The 25,843-nt window shown below is 39.7% G+C and overlaps 1 protein-coding gene across 1 annotated transcript in view; it reads right to left on the minus strand.

Moving 5' to 3' along the window:
- Window positions 1-25,843, minus strand: part of LRRC7 (leucine rich repeat containing 7) — a 229,608-nt gene that overhangs the window by 83,177 nt on the left and 120,588 nt on the right. The window contains exons 13-19 of the mRNA XM_029618872.1: window positions 22,830-22,929; window positions 13,020-13,144; window positions 11,267-11,467; window positions 6,140-6,251; window positions 5,515-5,686; window positions 2,167-3,838; window positions 770-919 (exon numbers count right to left, since the gene is read on the minus strand). Coding sequence (XP_029474732.1) covers window positions 770-919; window positions 2,167-3,838; window positions 5,515-5,686; window positions 6,140-6,251; window positions 11,267-11,467; window positions 13,020-13,144; window positions 22,830-22,929 — 2,532 coding nt within the window. The remainder of the gene's footprint in view (window positions 1-769; window positions 920-2,166; window positions 3,839-5,514; window positions 5,687-6,139; window positions 6,252-11,266; window positions 11,468-13,019; window positions 13,145-22,829; window positions 22,930-25,843) is intronic.

Consider the following 25,843-nt stretch of genomic DNA (forward strand, 5'->3'; position numbering starts at 1 on the left):
TAGTTCATTTTAGAATGAGCTAAGGAATGTCTTAGCTTATTCTGCACTGACCTGATCAAGAGTGCATTGCTCTCGAAAACTAACACAAATGTATAAAATTAGTCCAATGAAGAGTGGGCACCTACAACCTGTTTGATGACCATTTATTTCTATGTATCCAAGTGGACTAACATGGCAACCACAATACTTTATATCGCTGTTAGATATATTTGCAATGTTGTTTGCAGAATGTGTGTGTGTGTGATTATATAGTATATATCACTCCATGTTCTAATCTAAGGAAAGCTAATTTGAGACATTTCAATCTGAAGCCATAGCGATTGCTGCCTATCTCTGCAATCTAATGAAATTAAATTAACTACAATTCTGATCATCAAGACTATGTCCTTCCAGTCTGAAAATTTATTTACTTATTATAGCATCTAGTGTAAATTCCGCATCTATTAAACCTACATGATTTTATCGGTATGCCCAGAATGCACCTTACATCACGAACAACACACAACGTGATGGTCACAGCACTCTGAGACACAGAAGAAGAAAGGGTAGTACATAAAGCTGTGTGAACTGAGCAATCCAAACACCAAGGCTGCTGACAACTAGGCTAAAGACCCTGCAAACAACTCTGGTTTTTTTTCTGGACTTAGAGACGACAAGGATGTCTCGGAATTAAAAGCAGCGCACAGGAGAACGGATTAAAACACACGATACTATATTTTTTGCCTTAATTGTGTACTACGTATATATATACCAGCTAGCACATACTTACTTTCTGAAGAGGTAGATCTTGTTGTGTGTGTTTTTCATGTTTAGCTCTAATCTGCAAGTTTAAAGTCATGCTTCTGCCTGCATGCACGGCTGAAAAGCTTCCAGAGTGCAGCATGCCAAGGTTAACAGTGTTGTGCTGATAAGCAGCATTCTGAATGGAGGAAAATAACCACGTGACAAGGTGTGAACACACAGAGCCAGGGAAATACATACAACCACAATTATGGCTTAATTCACACAAGTGTAAAAATTTAAGCAAGCAACATTACAGAAACAGCATTTTTTTTAAAGCATGTTTTGGATGGAACGGAAGCACAAAACGCTTACTACAAAGAACACTTCAACACTTACAGAACAGACATAAAAAAATACCCCAGATCTATTTGGTTTTATGTTTACAGCCTGAATACTGTGCTCTATTTATTCTTTTCTTTCACATAACTGTATGGAGATAAAGGTCAACAAAAACAAAAAAAACAATATAAGGTGATGCATTTTTATTGGATTAACTTAATACATTTCTTGCCTAGCTTTTGGGAGCTAACACTCCATCAGATCAAAACAAAATGAGCAGGTCAGAGTGAAACTATATTGCTAAAAGATGTATCGCTGGCTACAGTTCTGTGAAATGCTTTCGTACTTCATACAGTCAGCTGTAATTGCTGAAATACTAACCTGGCTTAACCAAGGGTAAAAGCTGCAGTGTTAATATATTATTTCTTGATATATTGACTTACTGAGGCAAGAATTCCTCTGGAAGGGAGATATGTATGGATGTCTAAGTCTGCACTGGTAGTACTTCCATACCGGGGTCTTTATCTGCTTTCATGTTTCTATATAATACTATTCTTTTGTTTATATTGTTTTCTTAATAAAGACAGAATATAAAAAAAAAGGAAAAAAAAGTTTGATTTTTATCTTATTTCGGCATAATGTTTGTTGTGAATTGCCCTGCAGAGGACCCCCAACCTTGTTCTAGCTGTATTCTCTCATTCTGAGTGAAGAGTCAGACTAGGACCAATACAGGAAGTCTGTGGAGAGTGGACTCTTTTACTGGCTACAGTTCCACAACAATAGTTGGCAAGTGAGAATTTGCACCCTCATTAAGCACGTCCTCTGTTATGCCAAGCACCATTCTAAAAGACATAGCATGGAAAACATGGGCAAACCTCTTACCCATTATCTCAGTAATACGTTTTTTTTTTTTTTTTTTTTAATATGAACAAAACACCATCAACGCCCATTTTGCTGCAACACAAATGCAGGGTATTTTGTTATCACATCAGATTCAGATATTTTTTCAGCCATTAAGCCCTGCTTGATATCATATACTCAGAAATATCACAGCGTAAAACTGAAGGCATTAAGGATATTCATACAGCGAAATGACAAACGTACCCTGTCTAACCTTCTAGCTTCTATATGTCTAAGCAGCTGTTGTCTCCAGTCTGCAGGCATCTTAGCACAGCTTTCATCTGCCTTTCCAGAGGTAGGCCTCATCTTGATATCATTGTCTGAAGTTTTGTCGCCATAGTTACCCATGTTATAGTCACATGGTATCTTTTCAAGCAGGGCTGCCATTGTAGGCCTGGCAGAAACTGGTCTGGTTTGGGATGTTCCATAATTTTCTGTACTGTAACTCCTAGCAGAGAGTGGCCTCCTCTGTGTAAGGTTTTTAACTGGGAAATTTCCAGTTTGTGTTTTTATTTCTTGATATGATGAGTGTTCATCTTCATATCGGCCATTTCTCTTGAGAAACTGGGATTCAGACACAGGTATGCTACTTTGGCGTTCTATAGGTCCCCTAAACTGAGGCCTCCCATACCTGTCATTCTGAGGCAGTTCATGTGGTTCGCTCACTCTCCTATAGATAGCCATCTCTGTGGCACTTGCCAAAGAATCTGCTCTTTTCAAAAATCCTGGTCTTGATCCTTGACTTGAAAAATGAGGTGGCGCAGACTCTTCATTAACTGAAGGCTGCGAAAATGAAAACATATTCTCCATTGGAGGATATCCTCTGTAACCCCTTGGACTAACTAAATCTTTTGCAATACTTTTATTTTGCTGTGGAATATATTCTGAATTTTGTGCAAAAGGTGGAGGTACCCTTTTTTCAGCTTTTACTTCCACTGCTCCTTGAGGGTTGAAGCTTTGGTCAAACTGATATACTTTCTTTGTCACAGCTGACTTTTGTGGCTGCTGTCCCTTGACGCTGCCAAAACCCAGCATCTCATCATCTAGCATTGGCACAGACTGGCTACGAGACATACTGTGCTCCTGTCCTACCACTGAATCTTGCCTTTCATGGCTTCCATGGCTGCAATTACGGAGATCATAATTTTCCAGTGGTATATTGTAAACTTTAAATGCACCAATGTCTATTTCATCAATGCTCTGAGATTTCTTAAATCTACTAGACCTCAAATCTTTCATCAGTGGAGAAAGCCTTTCTGTACTTTTGCTGATGGAGATAACATTTTTGGCAGATTCTGGACGACAGTGCATCTGTGTAAAGACATTACCAAGACTTCTGTTAGCATTTGAATCATGATATTCCCATGCTGCTCCTGAGGAAAATGTGCTGGGTATTTCTGCTGATACCTGCTTTGCCAATTGGTCTTTCCTCTCCGGCAAAGGACTGCTGGTTGGGGTACTCTCCAGTTTAGAAGGAAAGGCAGTCCTGTCTTCAAAAGGACTGGGAGTTCTAGTCCAGTTCTGCCAAGGATTTGCAGGAGGCACTTCTGATTCTGGTGTACTTCTGTGTGTGGGCTGTTCGAGCTCCAAGGGAATGCCAACTATTCTGTCTTGTCTAATTAAAGGTCTGCGTCCATGAGCAGATGTGCTTCTTGATTTGGCGTTTAAGAGGGGATTAGCGCTAGGATTTTCCACTGTATTCTCCTCTGCAACAAACCCCGTGTTATCATAGTGAGAGCTGTCATTCCAGTTCTCTGCAAAATTGTCATTGAGAGGCCGCCGGTCATTCCGCGACTGCAGGTTTCCTGCAGGAACAGTGTCCCGCTGACTGAGTAATGGCTTTGTCTCAAGCGGCTGTGGAAAAGACTGTGTGAGCCTGTAAAGAGAGAGAAGAAATCACTAACTAGCCATCCATTAAGCAACAAAAGAAAGCCAAAGTAAATACGTATTTAGCAAAAGCAAACATTCACAATTCTTAGAGTCTGATGTTGTCTTTAATTTATTATATGCTGTCTAGTTTGTTTCTGTTTTTATGTGATTTTATGCTATTTGTATTATGAATGTTATTTTTGTGTTCCGCAGGAAACAAGTACTTTGGACCTGCAGGTTTAAAGCTCTCTTAAATAAATATATTTAGAATAACTTTCCCACACTTATCCAGTTCTACCATCTTAACAAAAATACTTACTGCTGACTTTTTACCTGTGATGATATTTACATGAGTTGGTTTACTAAGTAATCAATCAGACCACTCCTAGCTTATGTGATTTGAGAAATAGTTTAACATGACTGTAACAAAACATCAGTTACCATGAGTCTTTCTTAGAGATCACAAGTAAAACAAGGGGCTCTGTTTTTTAAAAAAGCTTTGTCGTAAATATAAAAACAATTGGAAAACAGGGACTAAAATATTTGCAACTATGGTCGTTTTAAATTTGATTGACAGTGGACTGTACCCTTTTTAAGGAGATAATACAGGGGTGTATTAACTAACCAGTGTTAAAACCAACATGGTATCATGAGTTATCTGTTGATTTTAACCAAGCTAACGATATACAGAGTGCAGCAGTGTTACGGATAGCTGCATTAAAGATAGCGTGGCCCCAGCATAGGAAGTCTTCTGGTACTAACCAGCCCAAAATGAACAGGCAAGTTAGCATGGGGAAACCACTTTTTCACTACCCCCTTGAGGCAGACAAACTTCTGCAACCCTCACCCCCCAAATAACCTACCTGCTACAGCCTGGAACAATTATGGACTTCCGTGCCTGCTCTGTAATACTTTCTGCTAACAGAAATCAGGCCTCTGTACCATGACCAAAAGATGGACAGACCTCCAGGGCTCCCATTCAAATCCAAAACAGCACCATTGATGAACTGATTTGTTCTTGCTTTGGTGTGCAGTTCAAGTGTCAGTAGGAGAGGAAACTGGATTTCTCCAGATGCTGAAGATTTGGGGGATTTTTTTGAAAGTGAGTGGGGGTCTGGGCTGGGGGTTTTGCTGGCCTGGAAATTCATTTAGATGCCTAACACATCCCAGAACACAAAGTCAGGCCCAGATGCCTGACTTTGTGTTCTGGGACGCAGAGGGAGAGTATGGAAGGGCCCAGCGTTAATGCACGACCTATATGAACATTAGCTAACACCTGCATTAATGTACATTAAATGAAGGTATTTGTGCTAATGTCCATTAGTACGCAGGCTGCATAATGCAAGAATTCCAAAAATGTATGGCGGGATCCGATATAATAACCAATTAAACTATTTAATGGGCTAGTGAACAGTCTTTCATCTTACCTTAATTTAACTGCATTGGATTTTTAATTTTTTTTTTTTTTTTTTTTTAGCAGGAAGTTTAATCTGCTTGCCTTGGCAATTTGTTCTGTATGTAATTTGATTCTGACAACTGCTTGGCTTGTTTCATACAATTGATATTGCCGTTCTATTCTTTTCATTCCAGTGCCTGATTTGACGCATGCATTTCTTCCTTTGGGAATGCCTAGGCAACAAATTAAATCTGGCTATTTCAGTTTAAGAAATTTTGTACACACACCTGTTGCCCCACAAAGAACTATTTACGGCATCCTTAGCTGCTGTCTGCACTTTGACACGTGTATTAGAGGACCCTGATGAAGCCTGGGAAGGCGAGTAATCTGAGTAAGTGCCAGAAGACACACTGTTATTCAGACAGTGAAGTTTGTCAGCTTCAGATTCATCTGTTGATTCTGAAAGAAATTGAGTAAAAATAAAAACAAAAAAACCCCTCAATTTCAACAATGTTAATATTTGCTGTATTATTTGCACAACTACATGTAAAACACAAACGCTGAAAAAAAAATGTGCACCTTATGTGCACTATCAGGCATAGTCACAAAGGTTTGTTAAGCATTAATGTGTCACAAAGCACATTATTTATCAGAGGCCCCATTATTTTCAGTGGGACCTATTCACTAATGCCTCACGTTTTGGCACATTCATGCACCTTCGTGAATGTGCCTGTTTGTAAGATATTTCATCATCTTTGCATTATCCAAAAAAAAAAAAAAAAGATTCCAGTAGGCGTGCATTTCTCGGCAGTTACTACTATAAACAACTTACTGGGAAGAATGGGCGGACCATTTGGTCTTTATCTGCTGTCATTTACTGCATTACTGTATTACCTTTTGCTTCCCAGATACCTTTTTTATCTTTTCCCAGAAGTATAAGCTTGGGTGGGTACAAAGGAGGCTCAGATAATGAAGGGCGGAGCTCCCCTATCCTCAGATCGTTAGGAGTGTGTCCAAAGGAATCCTGCGGAATATAATCATGTCAAAGAATCAGACTAGAGCATGTTTGTAAAGGTTAAGAAAAAGTAATGCACGCTACAGAGTCAAGTTTATCACTTAAACTTTCATGCCTGTTAGTGTAAACAAGGGACAAAAACATTTTAACAATTTCTTTCCAGTGTTCAACCTAATAGGGAAATGTCAGTACTGTATAATGTTGTTTTTAATTCTTTTAACTGTGCAGGCGCAGGCAGTAAACTGAATTTCTGAAACGTCGTCACTGAAGAATGTACTGAAGAGGTATGAAGTGCTCAGAGCTAAGCTATTGCAATGAATGGGTACAGATCTTGCAAAGCTATAGCATTCACCTGATGGAATCGTGAAGGCCTTTTCTGCAAAATTTTCAAGTCCTATAAACACTCAGCCAAACATCTGAATGTGTTTGGCCCATGGCAATTTTTACTCAGGTGGCAAAAAAAAAAAAAAAGAAAAAGCTATTCGGGCTGGCTTAGGGAATATTCAGCTCTCTCCCATGGAGATTTACTTTTGTGCATCATTTTTTGACCCGCCTCCAGCTTTTCCAGAGCAAAGGTTTGAATTCTTGGTAGATATGCAGATTGAAAGGCACAACCGGTCAAAATTTGATTTAGGTGAATTTTTAGGTTCGGCTGAAAATACTCCTAAAAATAACTGGCTTTCTTGGCTGCTCAGCTGGTCTTTGGAAATGGACCTCACAGCAGCATGGGACTGTTTGGCCCACTGTCTACCCAGTGACTGCTGCCTAGATGTCTCCATCTAAGGATGTCTCTCAGCCGTCAGCCCTAGCAATTTAACTTTGGATGCTGCTCTGTAAATCCAGTTCTGCTTGCTGGACACAAAACAGCAGGCGGTCTTTACTTCACTTGATACCAATCAGAGCTCTGACTGATAGAAACACGGCGTTTCATTCATTCATTCATTCATTATATTCAAATGTTTGGCAGGATGGCCTCTGTGAATTCAGTCTGTCACGTTTCTAAACTTAGCTAGATGCCAGCTTGGTTCTGTGTAAAGTTCAAACTGCTTAAGACTGATAAAAAATGAATAATCCATTCCTCCCATGAATCCCAAGAACAAATGTCACTCTGATATTCATGACCTTTCCACATGATATCATGTGCAGAGAAGGGACTGTGGTCTTTGTTCTTGTATGAAATGTTTCATTTTCTTTGCAATTTTTATTCTAACAATGTTTTTGTAGGTTGCGAAACTGAAAAGTGCATTATTAGAAAAACTGGCTTTGTGTACCATAAGGGGGTCCGATTCACATGCAGTCCAGAAAAGCTGACGGAATTCCAGGATTTGAAGAGTTTGTGGTATTTAAATAATGCATCTAAAAGAAAGCTGGTGTTTGTTTAATGTTTTTTTATTTTAAGTAATTTTTCTTTTTTGTAATTCCTCTGTTATCTTGCTTTTTAAAATTTAGCAGAAGTAAAAATAGTAAAAAAAAAAAAAAAGCTGAAATATTGCAACAAAAAAACTGCAGTATTTATGCTCTAAATCAGGGCTTCCCAAACCTGTCCTAGGGACTTCACAGCCAGTCGGGTTTTCAGGCTATCCACATATCGTAGACACTCAGTGTATACACATTTACCTCATGCATATTCATTGTGGAAATCCTGAAAACCTGACTGGCTGTAGGGTCCCCAGGACAGGTTTTTGGGAAATGCTGCTCTAAACTTAAGATAAAACACAATTTCTTTGCAGTTGCACCATTTGCTTAAAATTTGTATTTGGTTTATGCTTTCTTTTTCTGCTTCCTATTCCGTCTCCATCACTGGAGTCAGTCTGTGAAATTTAGGATGGAGGTTTCGCTACTGCAGCCTTAGCATCTGGGTTCATATCCTATAATCTTGTTCTAGGCTCTCAATTCCAAACAACCATTGGTGTCATACTCACAATCTCAAGACTATTTTTAGTCTAGGTGTGTAAATGTCTGTAGGTGAGCATCCCGGTCTAAGCAAAAATGTGCAAAAAAAATTAAAAAACTGTGAAAACTAGAGTTTTGGCACTTTCAAATAAATTATGAGCCAAATACTTGATCTTTTTAACATCTACCTATACATGTTACCATCTCCCATTCAATTCACGTGATTGTTTTGGTAGAATTTGCCACCAATTTCACAAGAGTTTATCTGTTTATAATGTCACATATCTCCCTTGTCTTTGAAAGATATGGCATTAAACCCCAAGGCAAAAGTTTCCCCAAAAGACTGAAATTGGAAATTTCGTGCAATAATGGTTGCATGACGAAAAATGTTTTTTCACACATCCTTACCAATTACTAAGAAATATCTAGTAATATGCAAAACATAATCCTCCTTTAAGAATGAATGGATCAAGTTCAAAAGGTTCTCCTGGCTAACTTCCGAAGCTGGCTGGCTAAACCTCGGAGTCTGAAAAATTCAGTTAAATTTGTTTGCCCAGATTTAGCCAGCAATAAAAGGGGGCAGCTAGTGTAAAGATGTTCATGGAATCCATTTTCAACTCTAACCAACCAAATATAGCCAGATAACTCCAGCCACTCAAACTGCTTGCCTAAGTCTAGCCGGACAAGTTGAGTTCTATTTCAGAGCAGGGGTTTTCGGACTGGCTAGTGCTGCTGTTTTTTATGCTGCTTTTCTTAGAGTTCTGCCTTATAATGAGGGTGGGGGAAGGCTGGAAAAGAAGATTTGCAGGTATCAGGTGGATGTTTACTTTTACTTTTTTGAAAAAAACATGTCTGATTGCATTGATTTGACATTTTATTAATCGCAGCAGCTCAGAGCATAGCAAGTACATTGTAAAATTTATCAGTGTGTGTCCTAAATGATTTTGTGATTATTTGTACATACTTCTTTGCATTGTATTTTCCTGTTTCCGTTCATTATCGACATTGGTGTATAAAAGGATTGTTTTTAGTCCGGTATCACGGATTATTTTATGGTATGAATGTGCAGTGAATGAATTTGATTTTATATAGCATTATGGTACATGAATAAAGTTATGTTGTTTTGCAAATTGTTATAGACTCTCAATTAGTGTATTTGATATTTAATTTAAATTTTGAGAGTCACGAGTAATTTCACTCTTGTTAGTTTACCTTTTATGTAACAACGACGGCCATTCAAAATTGCCCCATTAATATGTGAAGTATTCTCAAGTTCTAAATAGTCAGTCTATAAGCACAATGTATGTTAAGCGGCCTATGCAATAGGACACACTAAATACAGCGGGTAATGTTCTAAATGTAGTATTTGCAGTAAACAGACACTTACTGTAGTATACATTAAAAACAGTTTTGAAAATTAAGTTATTGTATCTGACATTATTCTATTTATTTAAGCTATTGAATTGATGCATTTGATATTTATGGGGCTAATATTGAAAATACATAGGTGCCTAACTTTAAGTCATGGGTTTAGTGCCAAAATTAAGGCAACTAAAAAGTAGGCGGAGACACAGAGGGGGAACAAATGTAGGCAGTCAGTGCTGATATTCAGGTCTAAGCACCAAGATAAGGTACCATAATTTAGGTTGTATAAATATCTGTGCTAATTTTAGGTGCCTCAAGTTAAGGGTCCAATATATATCTAGTAGCCCTAATCCTCCATAGTATACGCCTCAAAAACAACAAAGGTGCACTAACCTTTAATGTACCTGCATATGTGCTAAAACAAATGCCACTAGGCCCCATAGTAAGGCCTTAGTAAATAGTGCTATGTTTAGCATACACAGTAAACACATTTAATGCACAGCTAAATATAGTGTGGTTTTAGTACATAGGGCCCTAAGTTTGTTTACTCTTTATGTTTTTTTCCTATTTGGTTAGGGGTCTTGGCACTGAGTTCTTTCCATTTTTCACTTTAATTTAATCTGGGGATAGTTTGAATAAGTTCTGAAGCTGGTATTTAAAAATCTCTGTGATATGTTGTTTTATTTGTCTGATGTTTGTTAAATTGTTTAATTGTCAGAATTGTTTTTGTTTAATCTTATTCTCCCAAAATCACAAAGAGGATTAATCTTAGTCTCAGAAAGCCACAAAATAGGCCGTTTTGCTTTTTTTTTTTTTTTTTTTATATAGCAAGCTACAATAAACCAGGTTCCTTCCCCCATAAGCTTCTTATGTGTTGCAGCTTTACAATGTAGTCCAAGCTGCATCTGGATCTGAGTGATGTGTTTGGACTTGCCAAAAAGGGTTTTTCAACCTGCAGAGACTGCAACCACTGCCACAGCCAAGGTAAAAGAATATAAAAATCAAAACCCCTATACTATCCATATGGCTAGGTTGGTTGTCCTGGCTAACAGGCCACACCCAGTGTTATGTTTGCATTGCTGGATTTAAAATGAGAAAACAGCAAGTTTATATTATACTTTACTTCAATACGTTTCCCTTTTAATGTTCTGGTTGGATTTACTGTCTACTTACATAACACTAGTAAAAGGTTAATTCATGTTTTATTCTGGGGGTGATGATTTTATCTGGTCTGCGGTGCCACAAGCGGGAGATTATTTTGGAAGGGAACAGAATTGTGGAATCGAGGTGACTGGGACCCCGTCTCATCTCCCACTTAGGCTAGAAACCTGAAAATAAATCTTATTAGTAAATAGAATTTCTCATGTGCTTCTCCCCACCCCAAGCACAGGGGTAATTCATAGTCCACACCAAGGGGGAGGGCACATTTAGAGGGTTTACCGCTTCTGTGCAAACCTTGTATTAGTATGGACTGAAAACAAAAACATTAATAAAAAGAAAGAGAAACGATGCAATGATTTGTTATTATTTTTAGCTACTAAACCAAGCAGGTCTCCATTTGTTTACATGAATAATAGAGAATATTTTATTTCACTGACAGATACTTATTATGCTTATTTTTCTTCTGTAACTATTCCTAAACAGAGCACTTAAATTTTCCAACCAGAACAAATTAATGAAAGCTTAAGCATTCTAAACAATTGAACATTATGGACATCCTGAAATTTCCTCTCTCCTGGAACGTGTCAAACATTTTGTACCATTACCTCAGTTTTAATTTCCTTTGCTAACATGGGCCATTTGTGTTCATATTTTTCTTTCATATTTTGCTCCACATTGCTAACAGGTATTGAATTTTCGACAGGCACTCCATGGCTTGTCTTGCCCACCATGTTTTGCACGGATTTCACCATGTTCTTCAAATCTTCTGGGTAGGGAGTTGGATACCGTTTCAGATTTATTTCCACCTGAAGGTTTAGAAAAAGTAAGAAAATGCTCATGAAAACCTACATTATTGGAAGTGCAAATATATTACCGACTATAACTAAACATCATGTGGACTATTATTGAAGATGATAAAATGGCGATTCTGACCCATGTCAGTCTCCCAGTAGAATAGTCTGGGATGTACAGACAAAAAGACAATAGTTTTACAACATAATCATTTCATTTGGGTGCTGTAGGGTTAGTAGAACATAAGCACTTCTTGAGTGCCTCACAATGCACGAGGCCTGCCGATATCAAATAACTATGTTAAACCCTTATTTTATTTTCCTTATTTATAGTCCGCCTTTTGACGTTTCCAAGCAGATTATATTCAGGTACTGTAGGTATTTGCCATCCTAGAAGACTTACAATCTAAGGGCCTTATTCACTAATGGGGGAATTTAAATCCCCGGCGCGCACCAATACCGGGAGATATGCACGTGGCCGGGCCGCGCGTGTGCTGAGCGCATTTTCAGAGCAGCCTGGCCACGCGCGTATCTCCCGGTATGCGTGGAAATGCCGGGCTTTAAAAAAGGGGCGGGACAGGGGCCGACTAGGACAGTGCCATTAGGTGCTGTCCTGATGAAGCACGCGCCAGAAGCCGGCCAGCGCACGGAACTTACTGCTGCTCCTGGGAGCAAGTACGTTTTAAAACAAAAAGAATTCGGTTAGATAGGTGGGGTTTAAGGGTTGGGGAGGAGAGGGGAAAAGGTAGGAAGGAAATGTAGGGGGTTAGGGGTCCTTTATTGGAGCGGACGGAGGGAACTGGGGATGGCCTGATCGCCAGAAAGAGTTGGATAAATATGGACTGATCCTCCACAACCTTATCTTACCCAGATGGCAGTTCTGCTAAGAAATGTATCCCTCAGGAGTCATGCACAGTCCAGAATGCATCATTTGATAGTGCATTAGATCTGCTCAGGGAGTGAGGAGAGGGGTCACTCATGGCGAAGGCTGATGGAGTCCACCTTCCTGCTCCTCCCCTTACACCCAGATAGCTTCCCCTCTGTTTGGCTTCTGGGTTAATGGCACCTTTTACTTCGAGAAGTACATGCCAATGGGCTGTTCCATATCAAGGGCTTATTTCAAAACATTCAGCACCATCCTGCACTGGGAACTGTCGTGATGTATGGGTTTGACGAATGTCGTTTACTATCTCAGTGACTTCCTATTTATTTCACTCTTGCTCTCTGCTTCAACTGCAGGGGGAATAAAGGAAAAGGGGAATTAGTTTCGGACAGCAAACTAACAAGGACATGAATTCTACAGTCTGGGAAAACAGCCGGCCGGCTGCCCCGCTCAGAGTTCCGGTCCCGGGGGCTGGTCCGGAGGCCGTGGCCACGCCCCCGGAACGCCCGGGGCCGAAACCACGCCCGCAGGCTCTCTCCCTGTAAAGAGGGTTTATAAAACGATTACTAACTCTCTTAAACCACTATTCACAGGCTGCTGTGTTAACCCAAGTTCCAGACATTATTCATACAGACTGAAGGAGCAAAATAAAATAAGAAAAAACCAAAAAAAACCCCCATTCACCTTAACTTTCCCAGGACCTTCTTCCTCTTCTTTTTTATCTTCAAACTCAAAGGCGACTGTCATGCGCTGCTGCCTCTGTTCCTCCCACAATATTGGATTGAAACTGTCGGTGTCGGACTGGAAATCTGCAGTCAAATTCCAAACGCAGAATGAAAGTGGAACGGCTCTGCCAGAGAAGGCTCTGTTCCGAACACGATATCTGCAGTCTTAATACCGCAGCACCTCCTCCTTGCTGCAGAATGGTTATTTACCAGCAATAAGGAGAGCAAGGGGAGAAGTGGAACTGGATGTACGTGAATGGCACAATTAAAGCCGGCTCTCCAGTCAAGGTTTTGAAGGAGCACCAAGATGGTGTTCGCGCTGGAAGAGCTTGGAGTGGACAGGTGCCACGATCTACCACCTGATTTATTTTTTTGGAACCCCGGTTACTTGTTTCACAGAAGCCTGAGGTTTAGTTTACTGATTCATTTTATTTCAAAATAAACAAACAAATACGCTGAGAAAAATGTTGCATTTTTCCAGTTTCCCTTCAAAGCCTCCCAACTCACTGCAAATTTAATTTTTTGCAACAAAAATGCAGACAATCTGCTAATAAAGATTAGGAACGTGATGTACTCAACTTTGCCAGGGATAATAGCTTTAAAAATTCATGGCCTTGCTATGAAGAGCGAGCTTGCTTTCCCGGGACCCACCGAACCGAGTGTGGACGGTAATGTATTTTTCCATTGTGGAAGTTGAACAAAATGAGTTTGTTATTGAATCATGTTGAACAAGAACTCAGTCAAGTAAATCATATTTCAATGATTTAAAAAAAAAAAAAAAAAAAGTGTGCTGCATGTTCTCTTTATTTCTGATTACTATAGAATTTTGATTAAAAATGGAGCTTCATTTATTGTGATTTCTATTTTTATTATATAATTCCTATAAATCAATACAAAAATGTGAACTTACAAACTGCTTTATGAGCACAAAGTTCAAGTTAGTTTTGTGCATCGTTTATTGTATTTGAATTATGCTATATTTTCATTCTTTTTATTTAAATGACAGGCTGTAGTATACAATGGGATTGCTGTATGTTGTCACAACTGTGCTGGAAAACTTTGAAATTAAAGAAAATAAAAACTAAGAAGCAAGAACCATTTAGTCAAGAAAAACCTGTGCATATAATTTACTGTAAAGCAAATGCACTAAACTGCATTAATTAGCTCGCCGTAGCAGTCCATGCTAATGATTTACAAACAAGTTTGCATTAATTTACGAGGGCATTAACACGGATGTTATTATAAAAATTAACTATTACTTGCCAAGGTGTAGTTAAGTTTTTATGTTACTGCGTCTGTGTTAATGTTTGTCCTTTTTAGTGTGTGTTATTTAGCTATGTGCTAATTAGGGTTGCCAATTGGCGCCAGATTTTCAGGACAGGTTGATCCAGTCCTGGTTTTAATCCCCTGCATGCAGGTACTTATAGTTTTGCCTTTCATAGGGAATGCAATAGGGAACTCAGAATAAGCCCCAGCATGCAATGGGGTAAAACCAGGACTGGATCAGCCTGTCCTGAAAATCTGGTAACCCTAGCGCTAATACGTAATGAGCTGTTTTGCATTGTTTTGTATCTCATTACCTCATTTGTATGGGCTTTTATGCTAAACACTGTGGGGTACATATTCAAAAGCCATTTAGATAGATAATAGGAAAGATACCTTCTAAATGGCTTAACCTCATTTTTAAAATGCTTACCTGGCTAAATTCTAGCTGGATAACAAATTAGTGTTATCCGGCTGGAATTTAGCCAGGTAAGTTGGAGGTGTTCCTGGGGCAGGAAATAGGCATTCTGGGGAGGAGCTGAATTAGTCGGTTAAGGAAGGTCTAAAGTTAGCCGGGTATATTCAGTGGCAAGTCCTTGTGGCATTAATTTATGTGTCCTAAAAGTACCATTAGTATGCATAGACCAACTTTCACATACTAACTAAAAGGTGAATTTTCAAAAGGTTGCACCTGGAAAAATTAGCATATACTTGTGTAAATAACACATACCCGCATATATACTATTTTATAAAGCTCAAATATACATGTGTAAATAGGATTCACTCTTAAATGTATACGTGTAAAAAAGGGGCAAATCAGGGGCGTTCTGGGGCGAGGCTAACAGTTACGCATGCAAGTTGCTATTTTATAAGAGATATGCATGTAGATTTGGCAGCTTCCTTGTGTATATTTACACCTGCTCACTATCTAGCAGACGTGATATTAAACATCTTTATTGTGAAGTACTGAGTGGGGGGGGGGGGGAGGTCTGGGAGAACTGGGGTGGGGGGGGGGGGAGGAGTTTAGGCTGAAGAACCTGGAGGGTCTTGATGACCTGGAGAAGGACTAGGCAAGTCCTACTTTATTTTTATGTGTAAAATATATGTGCATATTTTTGTAAAATTGGTAGGAAAAGTAAGTGCATTCAATGCATTGAAATACTCACTTTCAATGCATTACATGCGTTCGTGAATAAGCATAAATATCCGTGTATGTTCCAGGGTAAAGTTATGCATATTTGATAATACGCACGTAAGATTATGAAATACTATCATAGATCTCTGTGCAGCCATGTACGTGCGTATATGCAGCTGCGCTAAGTTGTTTGAATGTTATCCTTTAAGGTCCTAGTGTGTATGCTAAACTGGGCTCAGAAGACATTAGCAGGCACACGCTAAAATTAGTATGCCCTTGCATGTAAATGAACATTGTATGCAAATTAGACTTTAATGGGTGCATAAAAATAACAGGAATGCTCTCCTTCACCTGCTGTGTACAACTTGCCCTCTAAAGCTTGCAATTTAACATCTGCCTCAGACCAAACATTAAGTAGGAATCTGGCAGGGACAGCACACTATCAATACTGGAGGGACAGCATGCCCTTAGAGTCTCCCCTCAAACTCACCCTCCTTCCACCCAGACACCACCTCATATCTTCTGATATAAGAATAAAGGGGGCCTGTGTGCTTGGATCCTTCTCTCACCCTCCTGACACAGGCCTCCAGCTTTATCCTCCCTTCCCTGCCACTAAAGAACCTCCTCACCTGCTCCTCGCCTTTTGAATTCTAATATTTTTATCCCCACCCCTTTCACTGGGAGGGAGTATTCCATAGATCCACCACCTCCATTGTGAAGAAATACTTCCTTATAATCCTTCCACATCCTTCCTTTATCTTGTGTTGGGAGGCTGCTGGGAGGAGCAGGGCACACAGATCCCCTTTATTCCTGTATCCAGGGGGATGCATTGTGTACAGGAGGTGTGGGGAGAAGAAATTCCCCATGCCAACCACCACCCCTTTCCTTTTGGACTGGTTAGTGTGGGGGACTTCAAATGTGTACGTACAATAATTTCTTGGTTTAGTGTGCACATAAATTGCCTTGCATGTTAAGTAGCATTTTATCCTACATATTAAATTCTGACTGCCTGTACACTAAAACATGTTTTTTAGAGTGAGGTTTAATGTACATGGCCCATGATCAATATTTCTTCTGTCCTAAAAATTGCCACTTAATGCTGTATAGCAATTGAAAGACGTTTAACTGAATGAACTTCTTGGATTTCTGCTCTACCTTTAGACTAATCTACTACATAACTAGGCACAATAATTCTAAATGTGTGCCTAAATATCTTATTGTCACTTTGCGAACTCACGGGGTTGTTTTCTGAAGGCTTATCGCGTGCAATGAGCCTCTATCGCACGCGAAAAGGGCCTTTTCGCGTGCGATAGCATGCAAACTCGAGTCGGGGCGGCGAGGGGAGGAGTCAGGGTGGCGAGGGGGCGGACTCGGAGGTGTCTTTGCTGCTGGCGATAAGGTTAGTAACGTTATCGTCGGAGGTAGCGCGTGGAATAGCACCGCCTTTCACGGTGGTGCTCAAAAGCCAGCAGCTGGCGCACCACCGTGGTGCGAAGGCTGCTGGCTTTCGCAGGCCCACCCCCCCGTTTTCGCTAGATTCATCATTCAGCGATGAATGATGAATCCAGGCCTCAGTGACATAATTGGATGAAATGTATTTATGCTGAATGTGGAGGGTTTTTAAAAAAAATAACAATTAACATATTGGACACTATTTTTAGTAAATAGGACTGAATTACTCATGTTTTTAGGCCAATGTAAGTTTGATTAGCCAAAAATGTGTGCTATTTTTTTTTTCAGATATGAACAGACTTCTGCAAAACATGCACTGCAAAACATGATTTTCTGAGAGCTGATGGTTTTGGGGAGCAGCTTTTAAATCATTTATCTCAGCTTTATATGAAACGTGTTAAACCAGTGTTGTGCTATCAAATTCTTATCAAAGGCCTCTCGCCACTGCCACGTTCTCAAGGAGCAAACTTTCATTAGTTTGCTCCTCGGGGTGAGACACTCTGTTTTCATAAAATAATTTAACAAGTAGCTCCTGGAAGCCTCTTTGCACTCCCCTCCAATAAATCACTGCATGGAATTATTTAAAAGTCATCTACAAAAATGATTAACTCTCAGTAAATCATAGAAGTTGTCTCTATCCAATCACATCATCTCACCTTGGTCTTATCCCAGTCCTTTGAGTTGAGACGTTAGAGAAGTGTCTGGTTCAGACAGAGCAGTCTGGCTGAATTTCCCTTGGGACAGGCCTTTCTTGGCTAAAACGCAGTCTGTGTCAGGATGTTTCGGACATTGTGTACATATTTATAGCTGAGTATTTTTTAAATCTCTTTAGATTTTTAGATATTTTTGACTCTTTATTTATTAGAATTGTTTTTATAATATAGCACCAGGAATTGGAAAATCTATTTTCCTAATTCCTCCAACATAGGCAATAACAAATAACAATAATCACTATATATAAATCTCACTTGAAGGAAAGTCCCATTAAAGTTCCATCCAAAGATTCTTCCTTATCAACATAAGTACCCAAAATAATTAATCTTAAGGTTGGAGAGTTCATTAACATTGAATAGTAAGGCATAATCACGCTTTTTAAACAAACATTTTTTTTTTCAGTCACCACAAACCTCAACATGCCAGGGTATATAACATTTATACATCTTTTTTAATTAGAGGAAAATCTGACTGCAGGAAAAGCAAACGTACTGCATCTGTTTTGCACTGTGTGTAACACATCAAGGCAAGTCTTGGGGAGGGAAATTTCAGCTGCTTTACCTGCAGAAATGGCCGTTTAGAAAACTGTGTGAAAAATACGCACGTAAAACTATGCACATAGGGGAAAGGCACTCCGGGGGTGAGGTCTGGGTAGGGTTGGGATATGTGCATACTTTTCTATTTTAGAAAGCATGCATAAATTCTCTTGGCAAAACTATGCACAACAAATAGCAAGTGCAATGTTTGTGCATAGTTTTGCTGGGACAGTTTTCAAAGCGGTCTTAGGTGCATACTGCACATCTGCTTTGAAAACTGGAGTAACTTATGGAGGTAATTTTCAAAGGGATTCTGTGTATAAAAAAATAGGACATACATGGGTAAATAGCATGTAAGCCCATGTGTGCTATTTTAGAAATGTTGAAAGTTATGCGCCCATTTTCGGTTTTGTGTGCACATTTTGCCATGAGAAAAAAATGGACAGTCCAGGATATTCCAAGGTGGGGATCAGAAGTATGCATAATTGTTGCTTTTTGTAACTGATGTACATGTATATATTGCTAAACTGGTTTGCACACTTTTACACCTACTAATTAACAGGCACAAGTGAGAGCAGACCAGTCTGTTTGCAGTTTTTGAGAGGGAGAAATGCTAGAGGATTTAGGTGAAGTGGAGAAGGTCCTGGTGAAATGGTGGCAGTGTCGCCAAACTGGTGATTCCAAGGACTTGCGCATACTCTATAAAATACTTGACTGTGTTTAACTTTGGGTGTTTATTTGCGCAAGTGTCATAATTAGGTTGTACGTAAAATATATGCACATATGTTTATAAAATGTATTTATAAAATGCATTTTCTTGCATTGAAAATATATATGCCTACTTTCTGCGCATAAATGTGTGCTATTTTATAATCTGTGCAGCTCCTGCCACACAGTTTGTTTAACACTAGCATTAATCTCCACGTATCTACTTATGCACACATATACTGTGCAGCAGATATGTGCAAATTGGGATCTGTGTGAATGTTTGTCAGCTAATGTATGCACAATGCCACAAAATTACTCCCATAGTACTATGTCTTCAGATAATAGAAGATGTTTTCTTGTAGACAGTTGCATAATTATATCTTTATCAGGGTTCCCCCAGGCTTCCAATTATTTTTTTTAGATCATAGCAACTATCAATTGCCTCAACAGGACAGAGTTTAGACACCTTCACCGCTGAAAGAGAGCCAGATTTTACAATGTAAAAATATTAGTAAAACAGAGGGGCCAGAACTTGCGCAGGCAAAGCAATAATTACTTAACCTGGACCACCTGAAAATGCTTTCTTCACTGATTCGGACAGTCCAGTTATACAAATATTCTTGCTCCTTGTTTTATTGCTACATGTATGTCTCATTTTTCTTCCATGGCAAAATGGTTTACCTTAGCAGTTCGAATTGTTTGCTTTAATTGAATACAGGTATACATTAGTAACCAAAGTTTTAATTCCTTGTTATCAAGAGCCATAGTTGTTCAAGATGTATTTTGTAAGATGTTTTTCTTCAGATCAATTGTCTTACCAATCTAACTTATTAGCTGGCTAGAATTTATCAGGGTAAATGCTCAAATCTTCATTTTACAGATAACTTCTCAGTGAAATGGATAAATGCTTTTGATAATGGACCTCTAAAATTTTGTAGGGTACACATGGCAGCCATCTTTTCCCCTTCACTTTTAATACAATTTTGTTTTTAATGGCGGGGACGGTAACTTTGATACAGCCGCATGGGCGCACATGTATGCATGTATGCTGGCTCTCGCCAACGGACGTGACATTTTATAACATACACGCATATATGCATGCATGGTATAAAATAGGCGGTACACATGTACATGTGCGTACAATATTATAGAGACGCTCGCATGTGTGGCAAAAAACCCCACTAACCTCTAGTGTTTTTTTGTTTCAGGACTCACATGTCATCCATAGCAGAAGTAAAGTTATGCGGTTAGGGAACCCCAGCGCGCCCTTGTGCATGTAAATACTTATACGCAGATTTCACTGAGAAATCTAGGAATGCCCATGCCCTACCCAGACCATGCCCCTTTTTTGCAAAAATATTTTGTGCGCATATTCGCTCACATTTTAAAATCTATGCAGTGCACGCCGGTCCAGCTTTTGCATGTATTTCCCAGGTTTGGTGCTCATAGGGCTTTTAAAATTTGCCATTATGGTTATAATTATGACAAGAGTGGTTTACAAAGTGTCAACCACCATACTAGCATTAGCTAGCTTCTCATAAAATGCTTTATTCAAATTGCCGTTTGAAATCTCCACTAAGAGGGTTGTCCCACTTTATAACACAAAATACTCACACAGCCCCCTTTTTTTTATTATTCACACAAATCCACTTCTATGAGATCCCGATTTTTTTAATATATTTTCTTTCATATTTTATTATATATTTCCCCACCACTTCATGATTATTTTACCTTTTTTAAGAAAAAATTTTTGAAGATGGAAGTGGATGTCTCATTCAATGACTCCTTTCATTAACCACATTTTAGTTAATGTTGGTCCAATTGTATATTGCAGTCATTGACATACCACCTTCCATCCTTTTTTTATTCAAAAATCTGAAAATCCCATTTAATTATTTTTTTAAAAAACTATGCTTCAATCCAACAGCAATGCTTTAATAAACTTCTTCAATGTTAAAGCATTGCTGTTGGATTGAAACATAGTTTTAAAAAAAAAAAAAATTAAATGGGATTTTCAGATTTTTGAATAAAAAAAGAAGGATGGAAGGTGGTATGTCAATGACTGCAATATACAATTGGACCAACATTAACTAAAATGTGGTTAATTAAAGGAGTCATTGAATGAGACATCCACTTCCAACTTCAAAAATGTTTTCTTAAAAAAGGTAAAATAATCACGAAGTGGTGGGGAAATATATAATAAAATATGAAAGAAAATATATAAAAAAATTGGGATGGCATAGAAGTGGATTTGTGTGAATAATAAAAAAAGGGGGCTGTGTGAGTATTTTGTGTTATTCAAATTGCCCGCATTGATGCAAAGTCTGTGCATACTTTTTACCTGCAAAAATTTTCAAAGGAAAAGCATGCGAGGACTTTGACTTTGAAAACTGTTGTGGGTCCAGCTTGCACCTGCTTTTTTTTAATATGGGTAGAAAATGCTGTATCCATGTGCCTTTTTCCTCTCCCAATCAAAACACGCCCCCAGGAATGCCTACTTCTCAACAAGGCTAAAAATACACGTTCTGTAGAACACATGCACCTTTAGCCACATTGAAGATGGGCAGTTTTTGGTTTGTCTGGCTAATTTTGGGAGATTTTGCTGTCCTGTCTGGGCAAATCACAACCCATGCGGAATTTAGCTGGACAAAGAGGGTCAGCCCTGGGGGCATTCAGAGGTTCAGGTTTAAAACCTTGGCCGCACAAAGCTGATATTTAGTACTGGGTGGCTAAGGTTATCAAGTTAATTCTGGTTTGCTGAACAGCATGCTGGCTGTGTGCACACGTGCACTAGGGATGTGAATCGGTACCGGACTTGTTTCTGGTATCGGGTTCGGGTAAAAACCGCAGGAAATCTTTGTTCCTGCAGTTTTTACGTGTTTAAATCGGCTGTGTCATGCCGAAAAAAAACCCAAACCACCCCGACCATTTAAATTTAATTCTTTCTAATCCCCCACCCTCCTGACCCCCCCAAAACTTTTTTTAACTACCTGGTGGTACTGGCGCGGGCCATCCAGTGCTCCTACCATGTGACAGGGGCCGGCCAATGGCACGGATACCCTGTCACATGCTAAGGGCAAAGGGCCATCGGCGCCATTTTGATTAGTGGCAGCCGACGGCCCGAGAGCAGGAGATCACTCCCGGGACCCCCACTGGACCACCTGGTACTTTAAAAAAGTTTGGGGGGGGTCAGGAGGGTGGGGGATTAGAAAGAATTAAATTTAAAGGGTCAGGGTGGGTTTGGGTGTTATTTTTAAGTGCCCTTTCTTCCCGCCCCCCCCCAAAACGATAAGAGAACCCCACAAAAATTTTAGAGGGTTTTCCTATCGGGTTCGGGGGCCCCCCAAATTCTGACCAAAAACAATTCACATCCCTAACGTGCACCAAATTTTAAGTGGGTGCAAGCATGTGCGTGCAAATGCCGCTTCTGCCGTGTATATAAGTGGATTTTAAAAGGGGTGGGTGCCGATGCTATTTCCAGTTTTACCAGTTCTTCCCCAGTCCACCCAGTTAAGAGAGAATTCTCCAAACCCCCCTAGTTTAATAGCCGTCACTCCCCCCAGTTAATTAATGCGCGCATATTTGCATTATACTGGCTCGCAGTGCAGGAATTTGAACTCGGCTTATTAAAATATTGCATGAAAGAAACTTTTTGCACACATTTCAAACGTTAGAGGGAACATTGGTAAGTGCTGTGACAATATTGATGGTAATTATATGAGATAGATCCTTAAACCAGGCACCACCTAGCAATTACATATAGATACAATGAATTCCCTATCCTGAGGAGCTTAGTTGGAACTTGAAGCGACAGGAGCAAAGGTTTCTTGTTCTGGTGACAACATCGCTGAAAAAAAACAATTGCATATTTTGGTGTGATAAGTATGTGTAGTCAAGTGTTTGAAACCTGGGTCCAGCATGGGTATTCAGCTTTTGCTCAAGAGTTTGAATGGCACATTACCTTCATCGCTGCGAGGTTGCTGGGGGAACATGTAGTTGGTCAGCACTCTCTGCTTTGTTTCTGGATGGGCTTCAGTTTGAAGAGGGATAAGAGCTTTGGACTGCAAACGATACAATCAGCAAGAACACTGAGAAGCTGTGCTTTCCAGAAACCAATGCCTTATGCTTTCAGTTACGACGACCTATAGAGGGTAACGGTAAGACCGGCCGCCTAAGTGCAGGGTCTGTGGGCACTTTTTTTTACCTGCAGATTTTGCACCAGTTTTCAAAGTAAAAGTGCATGGTCCCAGGAAAACCAAGCCACGCACATTTACCCCTGATAATTTTTTTTTTTTCACATAGTTCCAAACCCAGTCCCTGGGATCATCTTTCATCACTGCAAGTAAAGTGAGGTCCATAGAGGAACCACATGCACAGATATAACTGTGCATGTAAAAATGCCTATTTCCACAGGTAAAGCACTACCTTACCCATAGAAATGGCTTGCAAAATCCCACTTCTTCAAGGGCAGCTCTGTGCTTAAACAAGCGCAAGGCTGGTCACCTTGGGCATAACAAAGCTATGATCTAGCAGCTGCACAAAATGTACATTTTCACTGATATAACACACATTTTGTTCAAAAGTAGTATGACAAGGAAAGAAAATTCTGAAAATAAATAATACAATATGAAGATTTCTGGTTTTTTTTTTGCTTTTTATGAACAGAGAGATAATAGTTTCATTGTCAGATAGGACTAAAAAAATGTTTTCAGAGGTTTCTATACCCTTCAAGACAAGGATACATTTGGTGGGGTTTGTTTGGATGATTTTTACTGGATGTTATTTTAAAACAGAATAAATATTAAATAATTGTTGCTAAAAAGATTATGAATATGGCAGCAGGCAGTTCTGTTGCAATTTTGTATGAAGTTAATTTTGGAACAGCCCACATAAGAAATTGGCAAATGTGCAAGTAAGTTACACCAATAATCATTTATTTAGATTTATATTCCACTTTTTTCAGTGCTTCAAAGTGGATTACATTCAGGTACTGTAGGTATTTCCCTATCCCCAGAGGGCTTACAATTTAAGGGGTAGATTTTCAAAGGGGTATGCGCGTAAGATACGTGCGTACCCCCCAAAAACCTACCCCAAACCCCCCCTGCGTGTGCCCCAGGACGCGTGTAAGTCCCGGGGCTTGCAAAAAGGGGCGGTCGGGGCGTGTTAGGGATCAGGGGCATGTCCGGGGGCGTGTGGGCAGTCCGGGGGCGTGGCCAAGTGCTCCAACACAGCGGCCTGTGTCGGGGCCTGCCGCGCCGGCGTGCGTAGTCTCCGATAAAGGTAGGGGGGGGTCTAGATAGGGCCGGGGGGGGGGGTGGGTTAGGTAGGGGAAGGGAAGGGAAGGTGCGAGGGGGTAGAAAAAAAGTTCCCTCTGAGGCCGCTCCGATTTCGGAGCGGCCTCGGAGGAGGGAGCGGGCAGCGCGCGCAGGGCTCGGCGCGCGCAAGTTGCACAAATGTGCACCCCCTTGCGTGTGCCAACCCCGGATTTTATAAGATACATGCGTATCTTATAAAATCCAGCGGACTTTTGTTCGCGCCTGTGAGAGAATTAATGAGTTATTGTTCGTGTGTGTGAGAGAGAAGAAAAATTTGGGCGTCCCTATCTCCCCCAATCCACAACAATCTCAGGGTGACTGGAAATCAGAAGATCACAAGTATGGAGAGCAGGAGATTTTTTTTTTAATCCTTATTAGTTTTAATTATTGGGTGTAATTTGATAATTCTGCTCTTTCGAAATATTTAATTTTTTTGAGGGGGAATAGAACATTTTTTAATTATTGGACTTTTTAATTTGTCAGTTGTTTTGGGATGTTATTGATGTTTGGAAAATTTTGCATATTCTATTCATTAACTGAAATATTCATTCTTTTTAAGAATATGATTTTACTATTATGAATATTTTACATTTCTTGATTTTATTATTTAATGTTTTTATGAAGAATGGTAATGTTTCTGTTTTTCCATTGTTGCTCTGCATATAGAGGTTGGCTTGTTGTGGGTTCCAGTTCAGTTCTTCTCAGCATGTTTCTGTTTATACTTTCTTGTCTCTTTATTCTGTATTTGGAGAGGGTCTGTATGTGTTCTGCATGTGACTGAGGTGAGGTATTTTGCTAGCATGTAATTTCTGTGTAGGGATCTATAGCAGCCTGGTTTCCTAATAAGAATTTTATTGGTGTTGCCTTTTCATAGATAAGGTTGTTAGGGTTGTTTGGTATGAAAGATTTACTATATTGTAATGGGAATTCAGTTTGTTCATGGCTTTCTGAGGGCCAAGCTCACACCCAATATGCATTTCAAAAAGTCTAATTCCATAGGAGTTCCAAGTGTCTTTTTTTGCAGAGTTTTCTGGTTGGCACCACAGGAGTGCATGTAAATATCATATGCATATTGTAAGTGATATTTTTGCCTCAGCAGACTATACTTTTGAATGTTTTTTTTTTCCATGTAAAATGTATTATAAATGCATAATTTAATTGTGGGGGTGTGTGGGGTGGCATGTGTGCAAGGCTGTAAGGTTTGCCTAGGGTACCTAATACCCTTCCCCAGCCATGGGGTCTGGGGTATGTCAGTTTTTAAAAATATAGATTGCAGGATGGAGCTGGGCTTTATTTGATGGGCCTGGGACAGACACTGAATGAATCGGGAGAGGGGAGGGGGGGGGGGGGTAGCACAGTAATTTTTTGCACAGGGCAGCAAAAAAGCTAACAATGGCCCTGTGTGATCCACAAACTCTTTCACCAGTTTAAATTTGTCAAACATGTGCATCTTGCCTTCGCACCAGATTTGAAAGCGCAAGGGATACTGCAGTGCAAGTTTCACCTGTTTAGTCGACAACCACGCACAGAGAGAATTTTATTCTTTTCGCTACTAAGAGACCCCCGATGAATAATCTTGAAAAAATATGAATCTGCCTTTCTTGGTATGTCATCTCTCGGATTTTAAGGTAAGACTGCATGATTTTTTGGTTTTGGGACC

The sequence above is a fragment of the Rhinatrema bivittatum genome, chromosome 10 (genome assembly GCF_901001135.1).
Source record: "Rhinatrema bivittatum chromosome 10, aRhiBiv1.1, whole genome shotgun sequence".
In the NCBI taxonomy this organism is placed as follows: domain Eukaryota; kingdom Metazoa; phylum Chordata; class Amphibia; order Gymnophiona; family Rhinatrematidae; genus Rhinatrema; species Rhinatrema bivittatum.